The sequence below is a fragment of the Perognathus longimembris genome, chromosome 11, assembly GCF_023159225.1.
Source record: "Perognathus longimembris pacificus isolate PPM17 chromosome 11, ASM2315922v1, whole genome shotgun sequence".
NCBI lineage: Eukaryota > Metazoa > Chordata > Mammalia > Rodentia > Heteromyidae > Perognathus > Perognathus longimembris.
In genome coordinates this window covers 41,131,292-41,149,216 of record NC_063171.1, presented here as the reverse complement: position 1 = coordinate 41,149,216, position 17,925 = coordinate 41,131,292, and the positions used below count along the sequence as shown (strand labels likewise).

General features: G+C 43.0%; 2 protein-coding genes across 2 annotated transcripts in view; one reads left to right on the top strand and one right to left on the bottom strand.

The window, feature by feature from the left end:
- Window positions 1–121: 121 nt before the first annotated feature.
- On the bottom strand, window positions 122–17,899 carry C11H1orf43 (chromosome 11 C1orf43 homolog). Its single transcript, XM_048357895.1, has 7 exons — window positions 17,653–17,899; window positions 17,212–17,313; window positions 9,939–10,056; window positions 9,403–9,456; window positions 6,091–6,257; window positions 5,945–6,003; window positions 122–1,029 (listed from the first exon to the last, which is right to left on the bottom strand). The coding sequence occupies exons 1-7, from the start codon at window positions 17,716–17,718 to the stop codon at window positions 834–836; spliced, it is 762 nt and encodes a 253-aa protein (XP_048213852.1). The 5' UTR covers window positions 17,719–17,899; the 3' UTR covers window positions 122–833.
- Ubap2l (ubiquitin associated protein 2 like) overlaps window positions 17,461–17,925 on the top strand; it is a 55,685-nt gene continuing 55,220 nt past the window's right edge. The window contains exon 1 of the mRNA XM_048357853.1: window positions 17,461–17,567. The gene's annotated coding sequence lies outside the window, so the exon portion shown is untranslated. The remainder of the gene's footprint in view (window positions 17,568–17,925) is intronic.

Here is a 17,925-nt window from a genome sequence, read left to right as displayed (position 1 = left end):
TGGGAGCACACACAATCCAAATAATTTTCTGGAGGCAAAGCTTTATGCCATATACTCTGTTAGGAAAACCCCGAGAACATATCACATACCTCTTTTACTAAAAATAGCACTGTAAATAATGACTCACATGCCTTATTTCTTAATAGTTCATTTTATTAAATAATTTATGAAGTAGGACCAGTAACTGGTTTATTAGGAAAAACCACTTCTTCACAGTCTCATATGTTGACATAGAGGATGCCAAATGTGAGGACCAGCTCCTTCATTCAGTTTATTCACAAGAGTACTGAATGAAGATGGAAGGGCAGATCTTTGCATGTGAGAAAAGTTGTACTAATGTTTCAACACATTCTGATTTACCACTTCCACTGTTACTCCTATTCTCAGTTTCGTTTCCCTCCTCGTTTTCTGCCTTTCCATCAGTCAATTCTGAGGTGTGGTAACTCAAACAGCTAAAGCCACTCATTTGAGTATAGTAAGGCAGACACTGAAGACATCCCTCAACTCTCCACCTTTGGGATTAAATAGACTGCAACAGTGAAGGTAAACTCTGGCCAAAAATAATGAATGATTTTTAAGGAAGCTTTGAAAAAAATAAATAGTAAAGACTGCTGAATTCAAACTCAGCAAAGTGCTGCTAGGAAAAAAAAAGTCTTCATGTTCTGAAAATGCCCATATGGAAGGGTTGGGAATGACTCCTTAGGCACAAGCTCTAAGAACTCTGGACATAATGACATTAGCTGATACAGTTCGGGCCTGCTTAGCCAGATGTCCTGAGGGCTTCCCAGCAAGCATCTTTCTGGCTTGATCTGTGCCATAGTCCTTCAGCCCAATCACAGTGTACTCTCCAATGTATTATAGTTGTCCTTAAAGCTCTTCAATTCAAGAAAGTGCTTGGCACGTTTACTCTTCTGACTGGAGGGAAGATATGTGACTTGAATTGTTGTTGGGGAGACTTCAGGGGACTGAGTTAGGTCTTTGGCAGCTGACTGGTGTTGTCGTTGAGAGCTTCCGATTCGTGCTTTCACCCTAATGAAAACAAAGAGGGGAAGTCATGGACAGAATAAGGACTCTAGAAGAACATAATTTAGGACTTATCCCATCCCATAAATGTAGTCTTGACCTTATCTTAAAAACAAATGACTTTAAACTTGTCAGCTTAGAAGTAGCAGAAAAACTATTTCAAAGGTTCTGGTACAATCTTTTATCATACTATACTCATTTTTTTTTTTTTTTTGCCAGTCCTGGGCCTTGGACTCAGGGCTTGAACACTGTCCCTGGCTTCTTTTTGCTCAAGGCTAGCACTCTGCCACTTGAGCCACAGCGCCACTTCTGGCCATTTTCTATATATGTGGTGCTGGGGAATCGAACTCAGGGCCTCATGTATACGAGGCAAGCACTCTTGCCACTAGGCCATATCCCCAGCCCCTCATTTTTTTTTTTTAAATGGGTCATGGGGCTTGAACTCAGGGCCTGAGTGCTGTCCTGAGCTTTTTTACTCAAGGATAGCACTCCACTACTTTGAGCCACAATGCCACTTCTGGTTTTCTGGTGGTTAACTAATAAGAGTCTTAGGACATTTCTTTTTTTGTTTGTTTTTGTTGCCAGTCCTGGGACGTGGACTAGGTAGGGCCTGAGCACTGTCCCTGGCTTCTTTTATTTACTTATTTATTTATTTAATTCATTTATTTATTGTCAAAGTGATGTACACAGAGGTTACAGTTTCATACGTTAGGTCTTGGGGGTACATTTCTTGTACTGTTTGTTACCTCCTCCCTCATTGCCCCCTCCCCTGGGTTGTTCAGTTGGTTTATACCAAATGGTTTTGCAAGTATTGCTTTTGGAGTCCTTTGTCTTTTTTTTTTTTTTGCACCAGTCCTGGGCCTTAGACTCAGGGTCTTCAGCTTCTTTTTGCTCAAGGCTAGCAGCACTCTGCCACTTGAGCCATAGTGTCACTTCTGGCCATTTTCTATATATGTGTTGCTGGGGAATCGAACCCAGGGCTTCATGTATATGAGGCAAGCACTCTTGCCACTAGCCCATTCCCAGCCCTCTTTGTCTTTTTATTCTTTTTTTTTTTTTTTTTTTGGCCAGTCCTGGGCCTTGGACTCATGGCCTGAGCACTGTCCCTGGCTTCTTTTTGCTCAAGGCTAGCACTCTGCCACTTGAACCACAGCGCCACATCTGGCCGTTTTCTGTATATGTGGTGCTGGGGAATTGAACCCAGGGCCTCATGTATACGAGGCAAGCGCTCTTGCCACTAGGCCATATCCCCAGCCCTCTTTTTATTCTTTGTCTTGTCCCTTGCTTCTTTTTTCTCAAGGCTAGCACTTTACCTCTTGAGCCACAGCACCACTTCCTGCTTTTTCTATATATGTGGTGCTGAGGAACCGAACCCAGGGCTTCATGTATATGAGGCGAGCACTTTAGCACTAGGCCATATTCCTAGCATCTTAGGGCATTTCTTGCCAAGGCTGACTTTGAACTGAGATTCTCAGATCTCAGCCTCCTGAGTAGTTAGGATTATAGTCATGAGCCACTAGCACCCACTTTAAAGAAAAGTTTAAACTTTACTTATTCACCAAATTTGTATATGCAACTAACATACATTTGGCTGAAAAGAGTTCACCCCAAACCAAGAATAGAAACAGCTATTTTCTATGTCAGAGCATTATACTTTGTAGTTTACCAGTAACTAATTTACTAACATAACCAATATCATGTATCATGCTTTTGCAGTTAGGAAACTGAGGATACAATAGGTAACTTGTATGAAGTCACAAAACTTGTAAATTATAAATTAGGGATTCAAACCTCTGTCAGATTTCAAAGCTGATACTACTTTTAGTATACCCATTGAATCTTTCTAGAAATCAGAGATAAAAATTCGAAAAAAACTAATAAAATACAACAAAATTTATCTTTGTGTGCGCAGATAGTTCTGGGACTTAAACTCAGTGCCTGGGCACTGTCCTTGAGCTTTTCTTCTCTCACCTAAAGCTAGTGCTCTACCACTTGGGCAACAGTTCTATCTATGTCTGGCTTTTTTTTTTTTTTTTTTTTTTGCCAGTCCTGGGGCTTGGACTCAGGGCCTGAGCACTGTCCCTGGCCTCTTTTTGCTCAAGGCTAGTACTCTGCCACTTGAGCCACAGTGCCACTTCTGGCCATTTTCTATATATGTGGTGCTGGGGAATTGAACCCAGGTCTTCATGTATACAAGTCAAGCACTCTTGCCACTAGGCCATATTCCCAGCCCCTATGTCTGGCATTTTGGGTGGGTAAATGGAGTTAAGAGTCTCACAGATTTTTCTGATTGGGTTGGCTTTGAACCACACTATCCTCAGATCTCAGCTTCTAAGTAGCTAGGATTACAGGCATGAGCCATGGCCCAACTTATCTTAACCATTTTAAAATGTATACTGCAAGAGTGGTAAATAGGGCTGGGAATGTGGCTTAGTGGTAGAGTGCTTGCCTAGCATGTATGAAGTCCTGGGTTCAATTCCTCAGTACCACAGAAACAGAAAAGGCCAGAAGTGGTGTTGTGGCTCAAGTGGTAGAGTGCTAGCCTTGAGCAAAAGGAGCTCAGATCAGTGCCCAGGCCCTGAGTTCAAGCCCCAACAGCAGAAAAAAAGAAAAGATTGGTAAATTCAGTTGTGCAAGCAAACACCTAGAATGCATTTTATCTTATAGAACAATTTCTATGGCTCATTCAGCAAGTCCTTAATTCTTCTTTTTGGGTCCCAGAAACCATTCTACTTTCTGAGTTTGACTACCCTACTGCTATAAAAGTAGAACCACAATTTATCTTTCAAAGGTTATTTGTGTTTTGGCTTGAATTCAGGGTCCTGTGCTCTCATTTAGCTTTTTCACTCAGGGCTGTCACTCAACCACTAGAACTCTGGCATGACATTTTGCTAGTTAGCTGGAGATATAATCTCAGACTTTTCTGCCTTGGTGGGCTTAGAACCAAGATCCTTAGATCTCAGCTTCCCAAATAGCTAGGATTACAAGTATGAGACACTAGTGCCTGGTCTTTCAAAAGGTTTTAAACTGGGCTGGGAATATGGCCTAGTGGCAAGAGTGCTTGCCTCCTACACATAAAGCTCTTGGGTCGATTCCCCAGTACCACATATATGGAAAACGGCCAGAAGGGGCGCTGTGGCTCAGGTGGCAGAGTGCCAGCCTTGAGCAGGAAGAAGCCAGGGAGGGTGTTCAGGCCCTGAACTAAACTAAACTAAATTTTTGAACTAAATTATAATCCAAATGTTCTTTTCTAGTTTCTTCTCCACATGGTCTTTCCATTACTTGTCTAAGTCTTGGTCCTGGGCCTTGAGCTCTGGGCCTGGGCACTGTCCCTAAGCTCCTTTTGCTCAAGAGCTAGGATTACAGGCATAAGATACCAGTGCCTGGCAGAATTATTTATTTATTTTTTTTGTGCTGGACTTGGAGCTTGAAATCAGGGTCTGGACACTGTCCCTAAGCTCCCTTTGCTCAAGCTAGCATTCTACCACTTGAGCTACAGTATCACTTCTGTCTTTATTTTGTAGTTTATTAGAGAAATGAGTCTCATACTTTCCTGCCTGAGCTGGCTTTTGCACTTTGATCTTCACATCTCAGTCTCCTAAGTAGGTGGTGCTCAGCTAGTTTTTCTTTTTTCTTTTTGGACTCAGGTTTTGGACTTAGAGCCTTGCATTTGCTAGGCAGGTGCTCTACCCACTTGGGCCACATTATTTCCTAAATAAGGTCTTACATTTCAGTATAGCCTAGCTTAGACCATACTCCTATTTATGCTTCTCATATAGGTGGCCTGGAATTAGCAACCTCTCTGCCTCAGCTTTCTGAGTACTTGAATCATAGGGAACCCTTATACTTGGTTGTTTTTTTAAGTTATTGTTGGTCTTTTTTCACCCCTTTCATCTTAAGAGGTGCATAAATAACAGTGAAATTTTGTTTAGTCATAGTTAATGCATAAGTAAGTAATGATTTCTCTCCTATTAAAAAAAAATGCGGAAGCCAGGTGCCGGTGGCTCATGCCTATAATCCTAGCTACTTAGGAGGCTGAACTCTGAGGACTGTGTCAAAGCCAGCCCAGGCAGGAAAGGCCCGAGACTCTTATCTTCAATTAGTAACAGAAAAAGCCAGAAGTGGCACTGTGGCTCAAAGTGGTAGAGTACTAGCCTTCAGCAAAAAAACTCAGGGACAGCACCCAAGCCCTGAGTGAAAGCCCCACAATCGACCAGAAAAAACAACAACAACAACAACAACAAAAAAAACCCCTCAAAAGCTGAATCTTAGTGATGTCTTGCTTTAAGATAGGCTTATAATGCTTTCAGTGGTAACAAAATTGGTTGCATTTAATTCTTACTTTTATCAGACCAAGAGACAAAAGGAGAACTCTAGGAAAAAAGGAATTCTTTGCTAGACTACATTGATTTTTGCCATTTTATTATTATTATTATTATTTTTTTTTTTTTTTTGGCCAGTCCTGGGCCTTGGACTCAGGGCCTGAGCACTGTCCCTGGCTTCTTCCCGCTCAAGGCTAGCACTCTGCCACTTGAGCCACAGCACTGCTTCTGGCCGTTTTCTGTATATGTGGTGCTGGGGAATCGAACCTAGGGCCTCGTGTATCCGAGGCAGGCACTCTTGCCACTAGGCTATATCCCCAGCCCCGATTTTTGCCATTTTAAACAAAGTAAAAGCTTCTCTTACTAGCTTGTATGGTAGTATCTGTTTCCTAATGTAACAAGATGTAGTTTTAACAACTCTTATGGAGTAATGAACCTTTTTCATATTGCTTTATGGAAGCACATGAACAGCCATCTCCATCTATCCATCCATCCATCCATGCATCCATTCATTCTCTTTACAGACAGAATCTTGCCATGATAGTAATTCCTCAGCCTATTTGTGTATTGTCTAACCAGACCCTTCCCTCCAAACTTACACAGTGGCTAGTTCACTCAGGGCCTCCTGATAGCGCAAGTATTCACTCTGGCCAAAAACCTTAGGAAACAGAAAGGAATAGTTAAGATCTCTCAGTCTGAAGCTTCCCTTTAGGTCCTTGAAGGAAAAGTGGCTACCCCAACTTACCCCAGTCCCATAGCGGGCTGTCTCATAGCCATCCAGCAGGGTATCAATGAGGGCCTTGCGCACACCCTTGAAAGGAGTAGTAGTATTTCGCAGATCTAGCAAGTAGGAGCGGAAATTCTTGCCCATTAAGGAACGTGGGTGCCGGCCTTCAGCATAAAATGGAATATCTGAAAAGATAATAGTACAATGATGCCCATTCTCCTTTAGTCTTTTGTTGTTATTGCTGTTGGTTGTGGGGCTTGAACTCAGGGAACAGGTACTGTCGTCTCTGAACTTTTTTTTTAAATTTTCTTGCCAGTTGTGGGTCTTGAACTAAGGCCTAGGTACTACTATCCCCAAGCTTCTTTTTGCTCAAGGCTAGCACTCTACCACTTCAGCCACAGTACCACTTCTGGATTTTTCTTTTTTTTTTTTGCCAGACCTGGGGCTCAGACTCAGGGCCTGAGCACTGTCCCTGGCTTCTTTTTGCTCAAGGCTAGCACTCTGCCCCTTGAGCCACAGTGCCACTTCTGGCCGCTTTCTGTATATGTGGTGCTGGGGAATTGAACCCAGGGCCTCATGTATATGAGGCAAGCACTCTTGCCACTAGGCCATATCCCCAGCCCCACTTCTGGATTTTTCTGTTTCTGTGGTACTGAGGAATCGAACCTAGGGCTTCACGCATGCTAGGCAAGCATTCTACTACTAGGCCACATTCCCAGTCCCTGTCTCTGAACTCTTTTGCTCAAGATTAGTGCTCTGCCACTTGAGCCACAGCTCTACTTCTGGTTTTCTGAGTGGTTGCCTGCCCCGGCTGGCTTTGAACTGCAATCCTCAGATCTCAGCCTCCTGAGTAGCTACAGCTAGGATTACAGGTATGAGCCACCAGCATCCACTTCTCCTTTATTTTTTAAAATTAAATTTTATTGACAAGGTGTTGTGCAAAGGGGGTACAATTACATAATAAGGCAGTGAATACATTTCTTGTGATACCTTACACCTCATTTTTCTTTCCCTTCCCTAGATCAGGTAGGCATATATATAATATCCAGTGTACCAAAATCATATACAGTAACCACGTATGGTACGCTACAGGAAATTCATCTAGAATTTTAAAGATAACGTCAACAGTAGAATTCTTCTGTGTCCTTCTCTTGGAGTTGTTTTTGTTTATCCTCGTCTTATATGATCATGTGTACATAGCTGTTGAGCTATTGTGATTCTCCTTTATTTTTATTTTTTGGCCAGTCATGGGGCTTGAATTCAGGGCCTCAGTGCTATCTGTGTGCTCTTTAACTCAAGGTTAGTCCTCTACCACTTTGAGTCACAGTTCCCCTTCTAGTTTCCAGGGGGTTACTTGGAAATAAGAGCTTCACAGACTTTTTTCCTGCCTGAATTGGCTTTGAACCATGATCCTCAAATCTCAGCCTCCTGAGTAGCTAGAATTACAGGCATGAGTCATTGGCACCTAGCCCAGCTCTCCTTTAGTCTTTGTAGTTAATTTCCCAAAGTTAGACATATGCTTAACCTGGTGCAGGTGGCTCACACCTGTAATGCTAACTACTCAGGAGACTGAGATTTGAGGATTGTGGATAGAGCCAGCCTAGGCAGGGAAGTTGGTAAAACTCATCTCTAATTACCACCAGAAAATTGGAGGTGGCGCTATGGCTCAAGTGTTAGTGTGTTAGCCTTGAGCTGAAGAGCTCAGGGACAGCTCCCAGGCCCAGAGTTCAAGCCTCCTAACAACAAAAACAACAAAAGATATATGCCTAATAAAATGTGAGATGAATTGGAGATAAATTCCAACACAATCAGGAGGTATAAGTTGTGACCGTGTGGTTATTAGGTGGTAGCAAAACAAGTTATACTAGTGATACATAATAATGTCAACATCCCTTTTTATAGTCCTACTTGCTCATTCTGGCTTTCAAATATAAAATGTGGTAGAGATAGAGCTTATATGACAAATGGTCAGGGAAGTGAAAAAAAAAAATCAAAGAACTGTTCATCTTGTACTAAGTGGAAAAAACGGATGTCACCAATCCTCAGTGCAAAAACAAGTAAACCTCTCTCTCACTCATGAAACTAAAGGTATATCAAGAAAAGAACCTCACTGGGCACCAAGAATTCATGGATATAATCCCAGCTACTTCGGAGACTAAGATCTGGGGAATCTCAGTTCATAGCTAGCTAGCCCAGGCAGACAAATCCAAGACACTCTTATCTCCAGTTAACCAGCAAAAAGCCAGAGTGGACAAAGTAGAAGGCAAAGAAAACAACAACCCTGAGAGTATGAATCCAGTTCAAGCCCAGTGCTGGCAAAAATAGGAAAACAAAACAAAACAAAAACAAGCTGGATGCTGGTGGCTTAAACCTATAATCCTAGCTACTCAGGAGGCTGAGATATGAGGGTCTCAGTTTGAAGCCAGCCTAGGCAGGAAAGTCTGTGAGACTATCTCCAATTAATTAACCACTCAAAAGCCAGAAAGGGGGCAGGGAATATGGCCTAGTGGCAACAGTGCTTGCTTTGTGTACATGAAGCCCTGGGTTTGATTCCTTAGCACCACATATATAGAAAACAACCAGAAGTGGTGTTGTGGTTCAAGTGGCAGAGTGCTAGCCTTGAGCAAAAAGAAGCCAGGGACAGTGCTCAGGCCCTGAGTCCAAGGCCCAGGACTGGCAAAAAAAAAAGCCAGAAGGGGAGAGAAGTGGTTCAAGTGGCAGAGCTCTAGCACAAGGACAATGCCCAGGCCCTGAGTTCAAGCCCTAGGACTGGCACACAAACACAAACAGAAAAACAAAGGCCAGATTTGGGTACACAGAAACTCTCATCTAAAAAAAAGCAAAACCAATAAATTTATCAAAAAACAAAAGTCAGACTCAAAATTAACCTTCTACATGTTTTCTTTCTATAAAAAAGAAACTAGATGAGGCTGGGAATGTGGCTTATTGGTAAAATGCATACCTCATGCATGAAGCCCTGGGTTTGATTCCTCAGTACCACAAAGACAGAAAAAGCTGGAAGTGGCACTGTGGCTCAAGTGGTAGAGCGCTAGTGTTGAGTAAAAAGAAGCTCAAGGATAGTGCCCAGGCCCAAAGTTCAAGGCCCAGAAACTAGCATTCTTAAAACTCTAGGAAATTCCTACCAGCCAGAGATGTGAAAAAGACAATTCCTAACATAAAATCTTCATCAAGGCTGAGAATGTGACTTAGTGGTAGAGTGCTTGCCGAGCATGCGTGAAGCCTTGGGTTCTATTCCTCTTATTCACAAGTAATTTCCAAACCGCTCTCCAACCTTTGAGGGAAAAAATGGATTTATCAGGTTGTCCTTACCAGAGGCACGGATTGCATCCAGAGCTTTCATCCTGTATAGATAGTTGTAGCAACCTGTTGAAAGAAAAATCTCGTTATCACCCTCAAAAAAATCCCCCAAATTAGGTAGGTTGGGTGTTGGTGGCTCATGCCTATAATCCTAGCTACTCAGGAGGCTGAGATCTGAGGATTATGGCTTGAAGCCAGCCTGGGCAGGAAAGTCCATGTTACTCCTATCTCTAACCACCAATAAGGCAGAAATGGAGCTATGGCTCAAAGCACTAGACTTGGAACACCAAAGCTCAGGGACAGTGAGTGCCTAGGCCCTGAGTTCAAGCTCTAAGACTGATGTGCATGTGCGTTCATGCATCTCACACACATGCAACACACACACACACTCTTCCCAAATTGACAGCTAAATAAACTGTCCCATTGCATCTGGCATACATTCAATAATTGAGCAATAATTGAGGTTTCTGTCAGCAGATGTTAACAACTCTGAGATCAATTCTCACTGGACTTGCCACTCTAGCATCCTCCAATAGCTTGCCACCTACTTTGATTTCCCTGGGTTTCCAGTTGTAGCAGTCTTGCATCATCATCTGCAAGGAGCTGGGGTTCATACTTGATATCTTGAACCCTAGAAAGTCGAATATCAATCTCTTCTTTCAGGTCCTGCTCATGAAGATAGGTAAAAGAAAACATAGTCATTTACCCTATACTGTTTCCACCAATCTGAAAATAGGACAGAATGTATAAACAACTAGGATAAGCAGACAAAGTACTTGTAAAGCTAATGAAATTGCTAGGTAAAAAAAAAAAAAAAAAAAAAAAAAACCAGCAAAAAACAGCCAGGTATTGGTGGCTCACACCTGTAATCCTAGCTACTCAGAAGGCTGACAGATTGCAGTTAGGTTACAAGCCAGCCTGTGCAGGAAAGTCCATGAGACTCATTTCCAATAAACTTCTCAGAGAAAGCTGGAAGCCATGCTGTGGCTAAAGTGATAAAACACTAGCCTTGAGCAAAAGAAGCTCAGAGACAGTGCCTGCCTGGGCCCTGACCAATACCAACACCAACAGAAAGAAAGAAAGTGAGGTAGGGAGGGTAGAAGGGAGGGAGGGAGGAGAAGGAAAGGAAAGGAAGAAGGAAGGAAAGGAAGGAAAGAAAAGGAAAGGAAAGGAAGGGAGGGAGGGAGAAAATTTGCTAGGTAAGATACAAAAATTTAAGGAAGAGAGGGCTGGGAATATGGCCTAGTGGCAAGAGTGTCTGCCTCTCATATACACGAAGCCCTGGGTTTGATTCCCTAGCACCACATATATAGAAAACGGCCAGAAGTGGCGCTGTGGCTCAAGTGGCAGAGTGCTAGCCTTGAGCAAAAAGAAGCCAGGGACAGTGCTCAGGCCCTGAGTCCAAGCCCTGGGACTGGCCAAAAAAAAAAAAAAAGAAAGAAAAATTTAAGGAAGAATGGGTTTAAGTTCTATCTGAGATGATGTCTTTAAGGTAATTATTTTAACTTGCCAGAAATCCTTTAAACTTTATAGCATCCAAAGTCCTTTATTATTTTTGAGACAGGGTCCTACTATGTAACTCAAGCTAGCCTACAGCTATGTAGTCTAGGCTCTCTGTAAATTTACAATCCTGACTCAACCTCCTAGGTCCTGGGATTACAGTTCTGCACAACTATGCCTGGCTAACAAACAATACTTTTGCTTTTAAGTAGAATTTAGAAGAATCTTGATTACATATTATAAAGAACTTCCAGAGTTGGAATATATAGATAACTAGAAGTAACAATACAGGCTCAATAGAGTGTCTACCGGTAAGCATATACGTTCAAATCCCAGTAACGGACTGACATTCATACATATACAAGAAAAAAAAAGAAAGACAGTAGAAGCTATGGTCTAAAAATCTATGAGGAAAAGGATGGTGGTGACTCACTCCAGTAATTCTACTCAGGAAGCTTTGACCTGGAGGACTGTGATTTGTAGCCAGCCTGGGCAGAAATGTCTGTAAGATTCTAACTCCAAAATAACCAGCAAAAAGGAGAGTTGAAGTGGGGCTCAAATGGTAGAACACCAAGTTAGTAAGCCAAGGAAATGGGAAGCTTATAGTTCAAGGATTGTCATCACCACACACACACATAAAAGTCTGGGGACTATGACACTCAGCAGACCATAGAAGCTTAGCTAAAGTGGTAGAGTGCTTGCCTAGAAATATAAAGGCCTGGGTTCAATGTCCAGTATAATGTGTCCTATTGACTTTTTGCAGGTCTTGGGGATTGAACTGTGGGCCTGGGCACTGTCCCTAAGCTCCTTTTACTCAAGGTTAGCACTTTAGCACTTGAGCCTCAGCTTTACTTCCTGCTTTTTCTGTGCTTATTTGAACATGGAAGATTTTCCTGCCTGCACTGGCTTTGAACTGTGATATTCAGATCTCAGCCTCCTAAGTAGCTAAGATTATAGACGTAAGTCACCAGTGCCTAACTCCTTATTGATATTTTTTGCCAGTCCTGGGGCTTGAACTCAGGGCCTGGGTACTTTCCCTGGGCTTCTCTTGCTCAAGGCTAGCGCTCTGCCAGTTGAGTCACACTGCCATTTCCGGCCTTTTCTGAGGAATGGAACCCAGGGCTTCATGCATGTGAGGCAAGCACTCTACCTCTAAACCTCATTCCTAGCCCCTCATATATAAATATATATTATATATATATATATATATCCCCCCCCCCAAGTCCTGGGCCTTGGACTCAGGGCCTGAGCACTGTCCCTGGCTTCTTTTTGCTCAAGGCTAGCACTCCGTCACTTGAGCCACAGCGCCACTTCTGGCTGTTTTTTTTATATATGTGGTGCTGAGGAATCGAACCCAGGGCTTCCTGTATACGAGGCAAGCATGCTTGCCACTAGGCCATATTCCCAGCCTTCTTTATTGATTTTTTTTTAAAGAAATTAAAATAGGGGCTGGAAATGTGGCTTAGTGTAAGCGTGCTTGCCTTGCATACATGAAACCTTGGGTTCAATTCCTCAGCACCACATAAATAGAAAAAGCCAGAAGTGGCCCTGTGGCTCAAGTGGTAGAGTGCTAGCCATGAGCAAAAGCAGCTCAGGGACAGTGCCCAGGTCCTGAGTTCAAGCCCCAAGACTGGCAAGAAAAAAAAAAGTAAAATATATTTAACATTTGAAATCAATAATTCCTATGGAAAGTATAAACATTTTAAAAGTACTAAATGTCTTACTCATCACTTATAGAAGCAACCACTTTTATTAGTTTCATATCTATCTCACCTAGAAGGGTTGCCAGAGCTCCAGGAGATAGCCTTGTTTTCTGTAGTACAGGGGATTGATATTAAAGCCTTGCACATACCAAGCATACTATCACTTGAGCCATGGGCCCAACCCTTGTAACTTGAAATACCTTTAACTTCCAATGTGAACTATATCACATACAGAGAATATAGAGAATGTGCACATTTAAAAGTTTTGTGGGTGGGGCTGGGAATATGGCCTAGTGGCAAGAGTGCTTGCCTCCTACACATGAAGCTCTCGGTTCGATTCCCCAGCACCACATATATGGAAAATGGCCAGAAGGGGCCTTAAGTGGGAAGAAGCCAGGGATGGTGCTCAGGCCCTGAGTCCAAGGCCCAGGACTGGCCAAAAAAAAAAAAGTTTTGTGGGTGTGTGCCATACTAGGGCTTGAAGTGAGTCACCAGAGCCAAGCTGAGTATATTTCTTTTCTTGGACAATGTTACCCCTTCCTTTGTGTTTCCCCTTCCCATCTCTGCCCACAGTTAATAGGTATATATCCGTGTGTGTGTGTGTGTGTGTGTGTGTGTGTGTGTGTGTGTGTGTTGTGGAGCTTGAACTCAGGTCTTGGAAGCTGTGTGCTGTGTGTGTGTGTGTGTGTGTGTGTGTTGTGGAACTTGAACTCAGGTCTTGGAAGCTGTCCCTGAGCCTCTTTGTGCTGAAGGCTAGCTCTCTACCACCTGAGCCACAGTGCCATTTTTGAATGGTTAATTGGAGAGAAGATTCTCACTGGGACTTTTCTGCCTGGGTTGGCTTTTAATGGCATCCTCAAATCTCAGTCTCCCAAGTAGCTAGGATTACAGTTATGGGCCACCAGTGCCTGCCTGATATATCCATTTTAAAGCAGATCGCTTTATTATTGTCTGTCACAGGGCTTGATCGTAGGGCTTGGGTGCTATCTCTGAGCTCTTTTGCTCAAGGCTAGCACTCTACCACTTTTAGCCACAGCTCCTTTTCTAGTTTTCTGGTGGTTAAGCGGATATAAGAGCCTCATGGGCTTTCCTGCCTGGACTGGCTTCGAATTGCCATCCTCAGATCTCAGACTCCTAATTAGGTAGTATTACAGGCATGAGCCACCAGCACCTGGGGACCTTTGTTCTTAATACTATAAACACTATGAATATTTCTGCTTGTTTTCACATTACTTAGAGGAAAAATCAAAACAACAACAAAAAAACTTGTACAACTACAACTTACTACACATGTTCCTTATGGTAAGAGTGGCACTAGCAATACTGCTATTTCTTTTTTGCCAGTCCTGGGGCTTGAACTCAGGGCCTAGGCACTGTCCTTGAGCTTCTTTTGCTCAAGGGTAGCACTCTACCACTTGAGTCATAGAGCCACTTCAGGCTTTGATTACGTGGTACTAAGAAATCAAACCCAGGGCTTCATGACTCTACCAGTAAGCCACATTTCTACCCCTGAATATTCTTTTTGCTTTGTTTTGTTTTTGCCAGTCCTGGGGCTTGAACTCAGTGCCTGAGCACTGTCCCTGGCTTCTTTTTGCTCAAGGCTAGCACTCTGCCACTTGAGCCACAGCTCCACTTCTGGCTTTTTCTAAATATGTGGTGCTGAGGAATTGAACCCAGGCCTTCATGTATATGAGGTGAGTACTTTACTACTAGGCCAAATTCCCAGCCCCCCCAGTCCTGAATATTCTTGTATGTATTTTGTTACTAATGAACAAAAATTATGTAGTGTTGGGCCATGGGTTAGAGACAGATATCTTAGTAGATATTGCCCAATTATATTATTGTAAGGTGGTTTTTAAAAAAAAAAACAATTTTTTAATAATTATTATCAGTCCTGGGGCTTGAACTTAGGGCCTAGGCACTGTCCCTGAGCTTTTTTTTTGTTTTGTTTTTGTTTTTGTTGCCAGTCCTGGGGCATGGACTCAGGGCCTGAGTGCTGTCCCTGGCTTCTTTTTGCTTAAGGCTAGCACTCTAGCTCTTGAGCCACAGCGCCACTTCTGGCCTTTTTCTATATATGTGGTGCTGAGGAATTGAACCCAGGGCTTCATGTATACGAGGTGAGCACTCTTACCACTAGGCCATATTCCCAGCCCTGTCCCTGAGCTTCTTTTGCTCAGGGATAACACTCTACCACTTGAGCCACAGTGCCACTTCTGGCTTTTTCTGTTTATGTGGTACTGAGAAATCAAACCCAGGGCTTGCATGCTAGGCAAGTACTCTACCACTATGCCACATTCCCAGCCCAAAACTTATTCTTTCACTAGTACTGGGTAAGAATTTAGATGATGAATCTTAATCTCATAATTTTGAGGTGACCAAATACCTAGTTTTTCTAACTTATATTATGCTGGAACTCTTGGGCCCTACATTGTTTTTGTGAAACAAGTGGTGGGAAGAGCACTGTTGAAGTTTCAGGCCATGACATTTTCGAAGTCTTTATACTTAGAAGGGGCTAAAATCACTGCTTAGTTCAGTAGTGCTCCAGGAGTTGAGAGAATTAGTTCTCCATTAATCTACTTTTCAGTCAACATGATGCTGAGTACCTGCTACATTTTGGCTATAGACTTAAATTGAGCAACAATGGCATGATATATTTTTGTGGTGATAATGAGGCTTGAACTCAGGGTCTCAAGTTCTTGATGGCAACTGACCCTCTACCACTAGAGCCATGCCTCCAAGATCTAGCTTTTGGATAGTTAATTTGAGTAAGAGTCCTGGAGATTTATTGCTGAGGTTGGCTTCAAACTCCAATTGTGATGATCAGATTTCAGCCATGATCTACAAATGCTGACTTTTTGGTAGTGCTGGGGAGTGAACTCAGGGTTCTACAAATACTTGAAATGTGTCACATCACTGAGCTACACTCCTAGACCATGTGCTTACATTCTTGCAGTTTATAGTGGGAAGAAGGGCATATTTCAAACAAGACCATAAAAGAAAAAGTACAAATGCTATGAAGAAAAATAATCGGGGCTGGGAATATGGCCTAGTGGCAAAGAGTGTGTGCCTCGTATACATGAAGCCCTAGGTTCGATTCCCCAGTACCACATATATACAAAACGGCCAGAAGTGGCAATCTGGCTCAAGTGGCAGAGTGCTAGACTTGAGCAAAAAGAAGCCAGGGACAGTGCTCAGGCCCTGAGTCCAAGCCCCAGGACTGGCAAAAGAAAAAAAGAAAAAATAATAATTGGGCTGGGAATGTGGCTTAGTGGGAGAGTGCTTGTCTAGCATGCATGAAGTCCTGGTTTGATTCTTCAGTACCATAGAAATAGAAAAAGTCATAAGTGGCACTGTGGCTCAAGTGGTAGAGTGCTAGCCTTGACCAAAAGCAGCTCAGGGACAGTGCTCAGGCCCTGAGTTCAAGTTCAACAACAACAAAAAATGTAAATATAAAACTTCTCTATGACCCAACTATACCACTCTTGGACATCATTACAAGTCAGGATACAGTAAAAACACATGAACATCCATGTTAACTGCTGCACTTTTCACAATAGCCAAGTTATGGAAATAGCCCAGATGTTATGGATCAATAAAATGTGACATATAGATATAATGGAATTTTAATCACCCATGAGAAAGAATAAGATTATGGTATTTTCAGGGAGATAAGAGACCTAGAATAAACCATGCTAAGTGAGGTAAGCCAAGACCTAAAGGTGAGAGAGACAAATGGCATGTTTTCTCTCATATGTGGAAGCTATAGCTAAAATATAACTAGACATGATAACATATACAGGGCTGTAAGCATTTACACCAGACTGAGGATACCCTTAGGGAAAGTACAAATGTGTAATTTCTCTGAACACCAGCACCAAAATACTTTTATTTTTCAGGTAGAATTTCATATTTTTTTGTCTGGACTTGGCTTCAAACTGAGATCCTCTTACCTGCCGACTCCTACATAGCTGGGAATATGTACAGAAGTTACCATGCCCAGCTTACTGGTTGAAATAGGGTCTAACTTTTTGCCTGAGCTGCCTTGAACTTTAATCCTCCAGATTTCTATCTTCCTGAAGTTCCAGACATGAGCCACTTGGTTCCAATTTAGTTTTCTAATAAATATCTCAAACCCAACATATCTACATCAGAACTCATGATATCCCACTACTATGCCCATAGTGCTTTAGTCTTCACTTCTCAGTAGTAGGCATTTGCTGCCTTTACCAACTTCTTTTGTATGGCTTTTTCCCAATTGCTGAGATGCAGCTCTATTGGTTGAATTGCCAACTGTAACCACTCCCAACAACTGTCCTAAAACAAAGCAAGCCAAAAACACTGAGTAACTAACTGTGAAACATTATACAGCAGTGCTGATAACTTCAAGCCTTTCATCCACAGATGCAAAATCTTAAATTCTTGCCAAACTACATTTTTGGACCATAGCATGGCCGAAATGAGCCAAAGACCCAAGACTTGACAGTTTTACTTACTCAGTAAGTAAAAGAAGGTAATTGGAAACATGTAAATTAAGCATCTTTAAAAGGCCGAGAAAAACCTCATTCTTGTCCCTAAAAGATTTGAAGAAGCAGGTTTATTTTGTGCCTGAAGGACCTACCTTGGGAGCATTGTGTCCCACAGGGACATGAGGTCCCCTTCTAGATTTCATTGCAAAGCGCATGATTTGCCTCTTCACAAAAATAAATAGCAGTACAAATACCTGTCCAAAAAAAAAAGTAAAAAACGTTTAATAGACCTTTTTTGAAAGCATGACTTCATTCAAATCCCCAGATTAGGTACTCAAGGTTGGATGTCAAGACTGGGGGTGGATCTAGGGAAACCAGGAGCGGGGAGGCGTGGGTCAGTGCCCTAGAACTTAGAAGGGTTCTCAGAAAGGGGCGGGTCAACCTGGAGCTGTGCCTGAAGCTCCCAGGGACTCCAGGGATAAGAACCCGAAGCCCAGAAAAAACGCAGGTAAGTGGATGAAGACAGGGAATGCCTCCGGAGAAGGGTCTGGATTGGGTCATACTGCAGGAATAGGGCGCGGGGTTATCCTCACCAGGCTCCCGTAGGCCATCACGAGCACGACATTCACCCCGGACAGCCAGTTACTGCTGGACGCCATGGCCTCCCTCCCCGCGCAGACCTCAGGTTTTCCTGCTGCCCTGACTCGTTAGCCCACACTGAGCCGAAGCCACGATGCCCAGGTTCCTTGCAGGTCCACGGCCATTTCCTTAGGGGGGTAGCCTGAGCCAGACCCAGCCTGAAAACATGGCGGATGGGGTGGGGGGGGGGAGAGAGAGACAGTCTGGGAAAGTCGAACGACGCCTTC

Bases quoted from the DNA above. Each gene is read 5' to 3' on its own strand.
- C11H1orf43 (XM_048357895.1), bottom strand. From the start codon at position 17,718: ATGGCGTCCAGCAGTAACTGGCTGTCCGGGGTGAATGTCGTGCTCGTG. The intron at 6,258-9,402 runs GTAAGGACAACC...TTATCTTTTCAG, and splicing joins GGATGCAATCCGTGCCTCTG to ATATTCCATTTTATGCTGAA. The intron at 1,030-5,944 runs GTAAGTTTGGAG...TGTTTTCATTAG, and splicing joins CTGAGTGAACTAGCCACTGT to GGTGAAAGCACGAATCGGAA.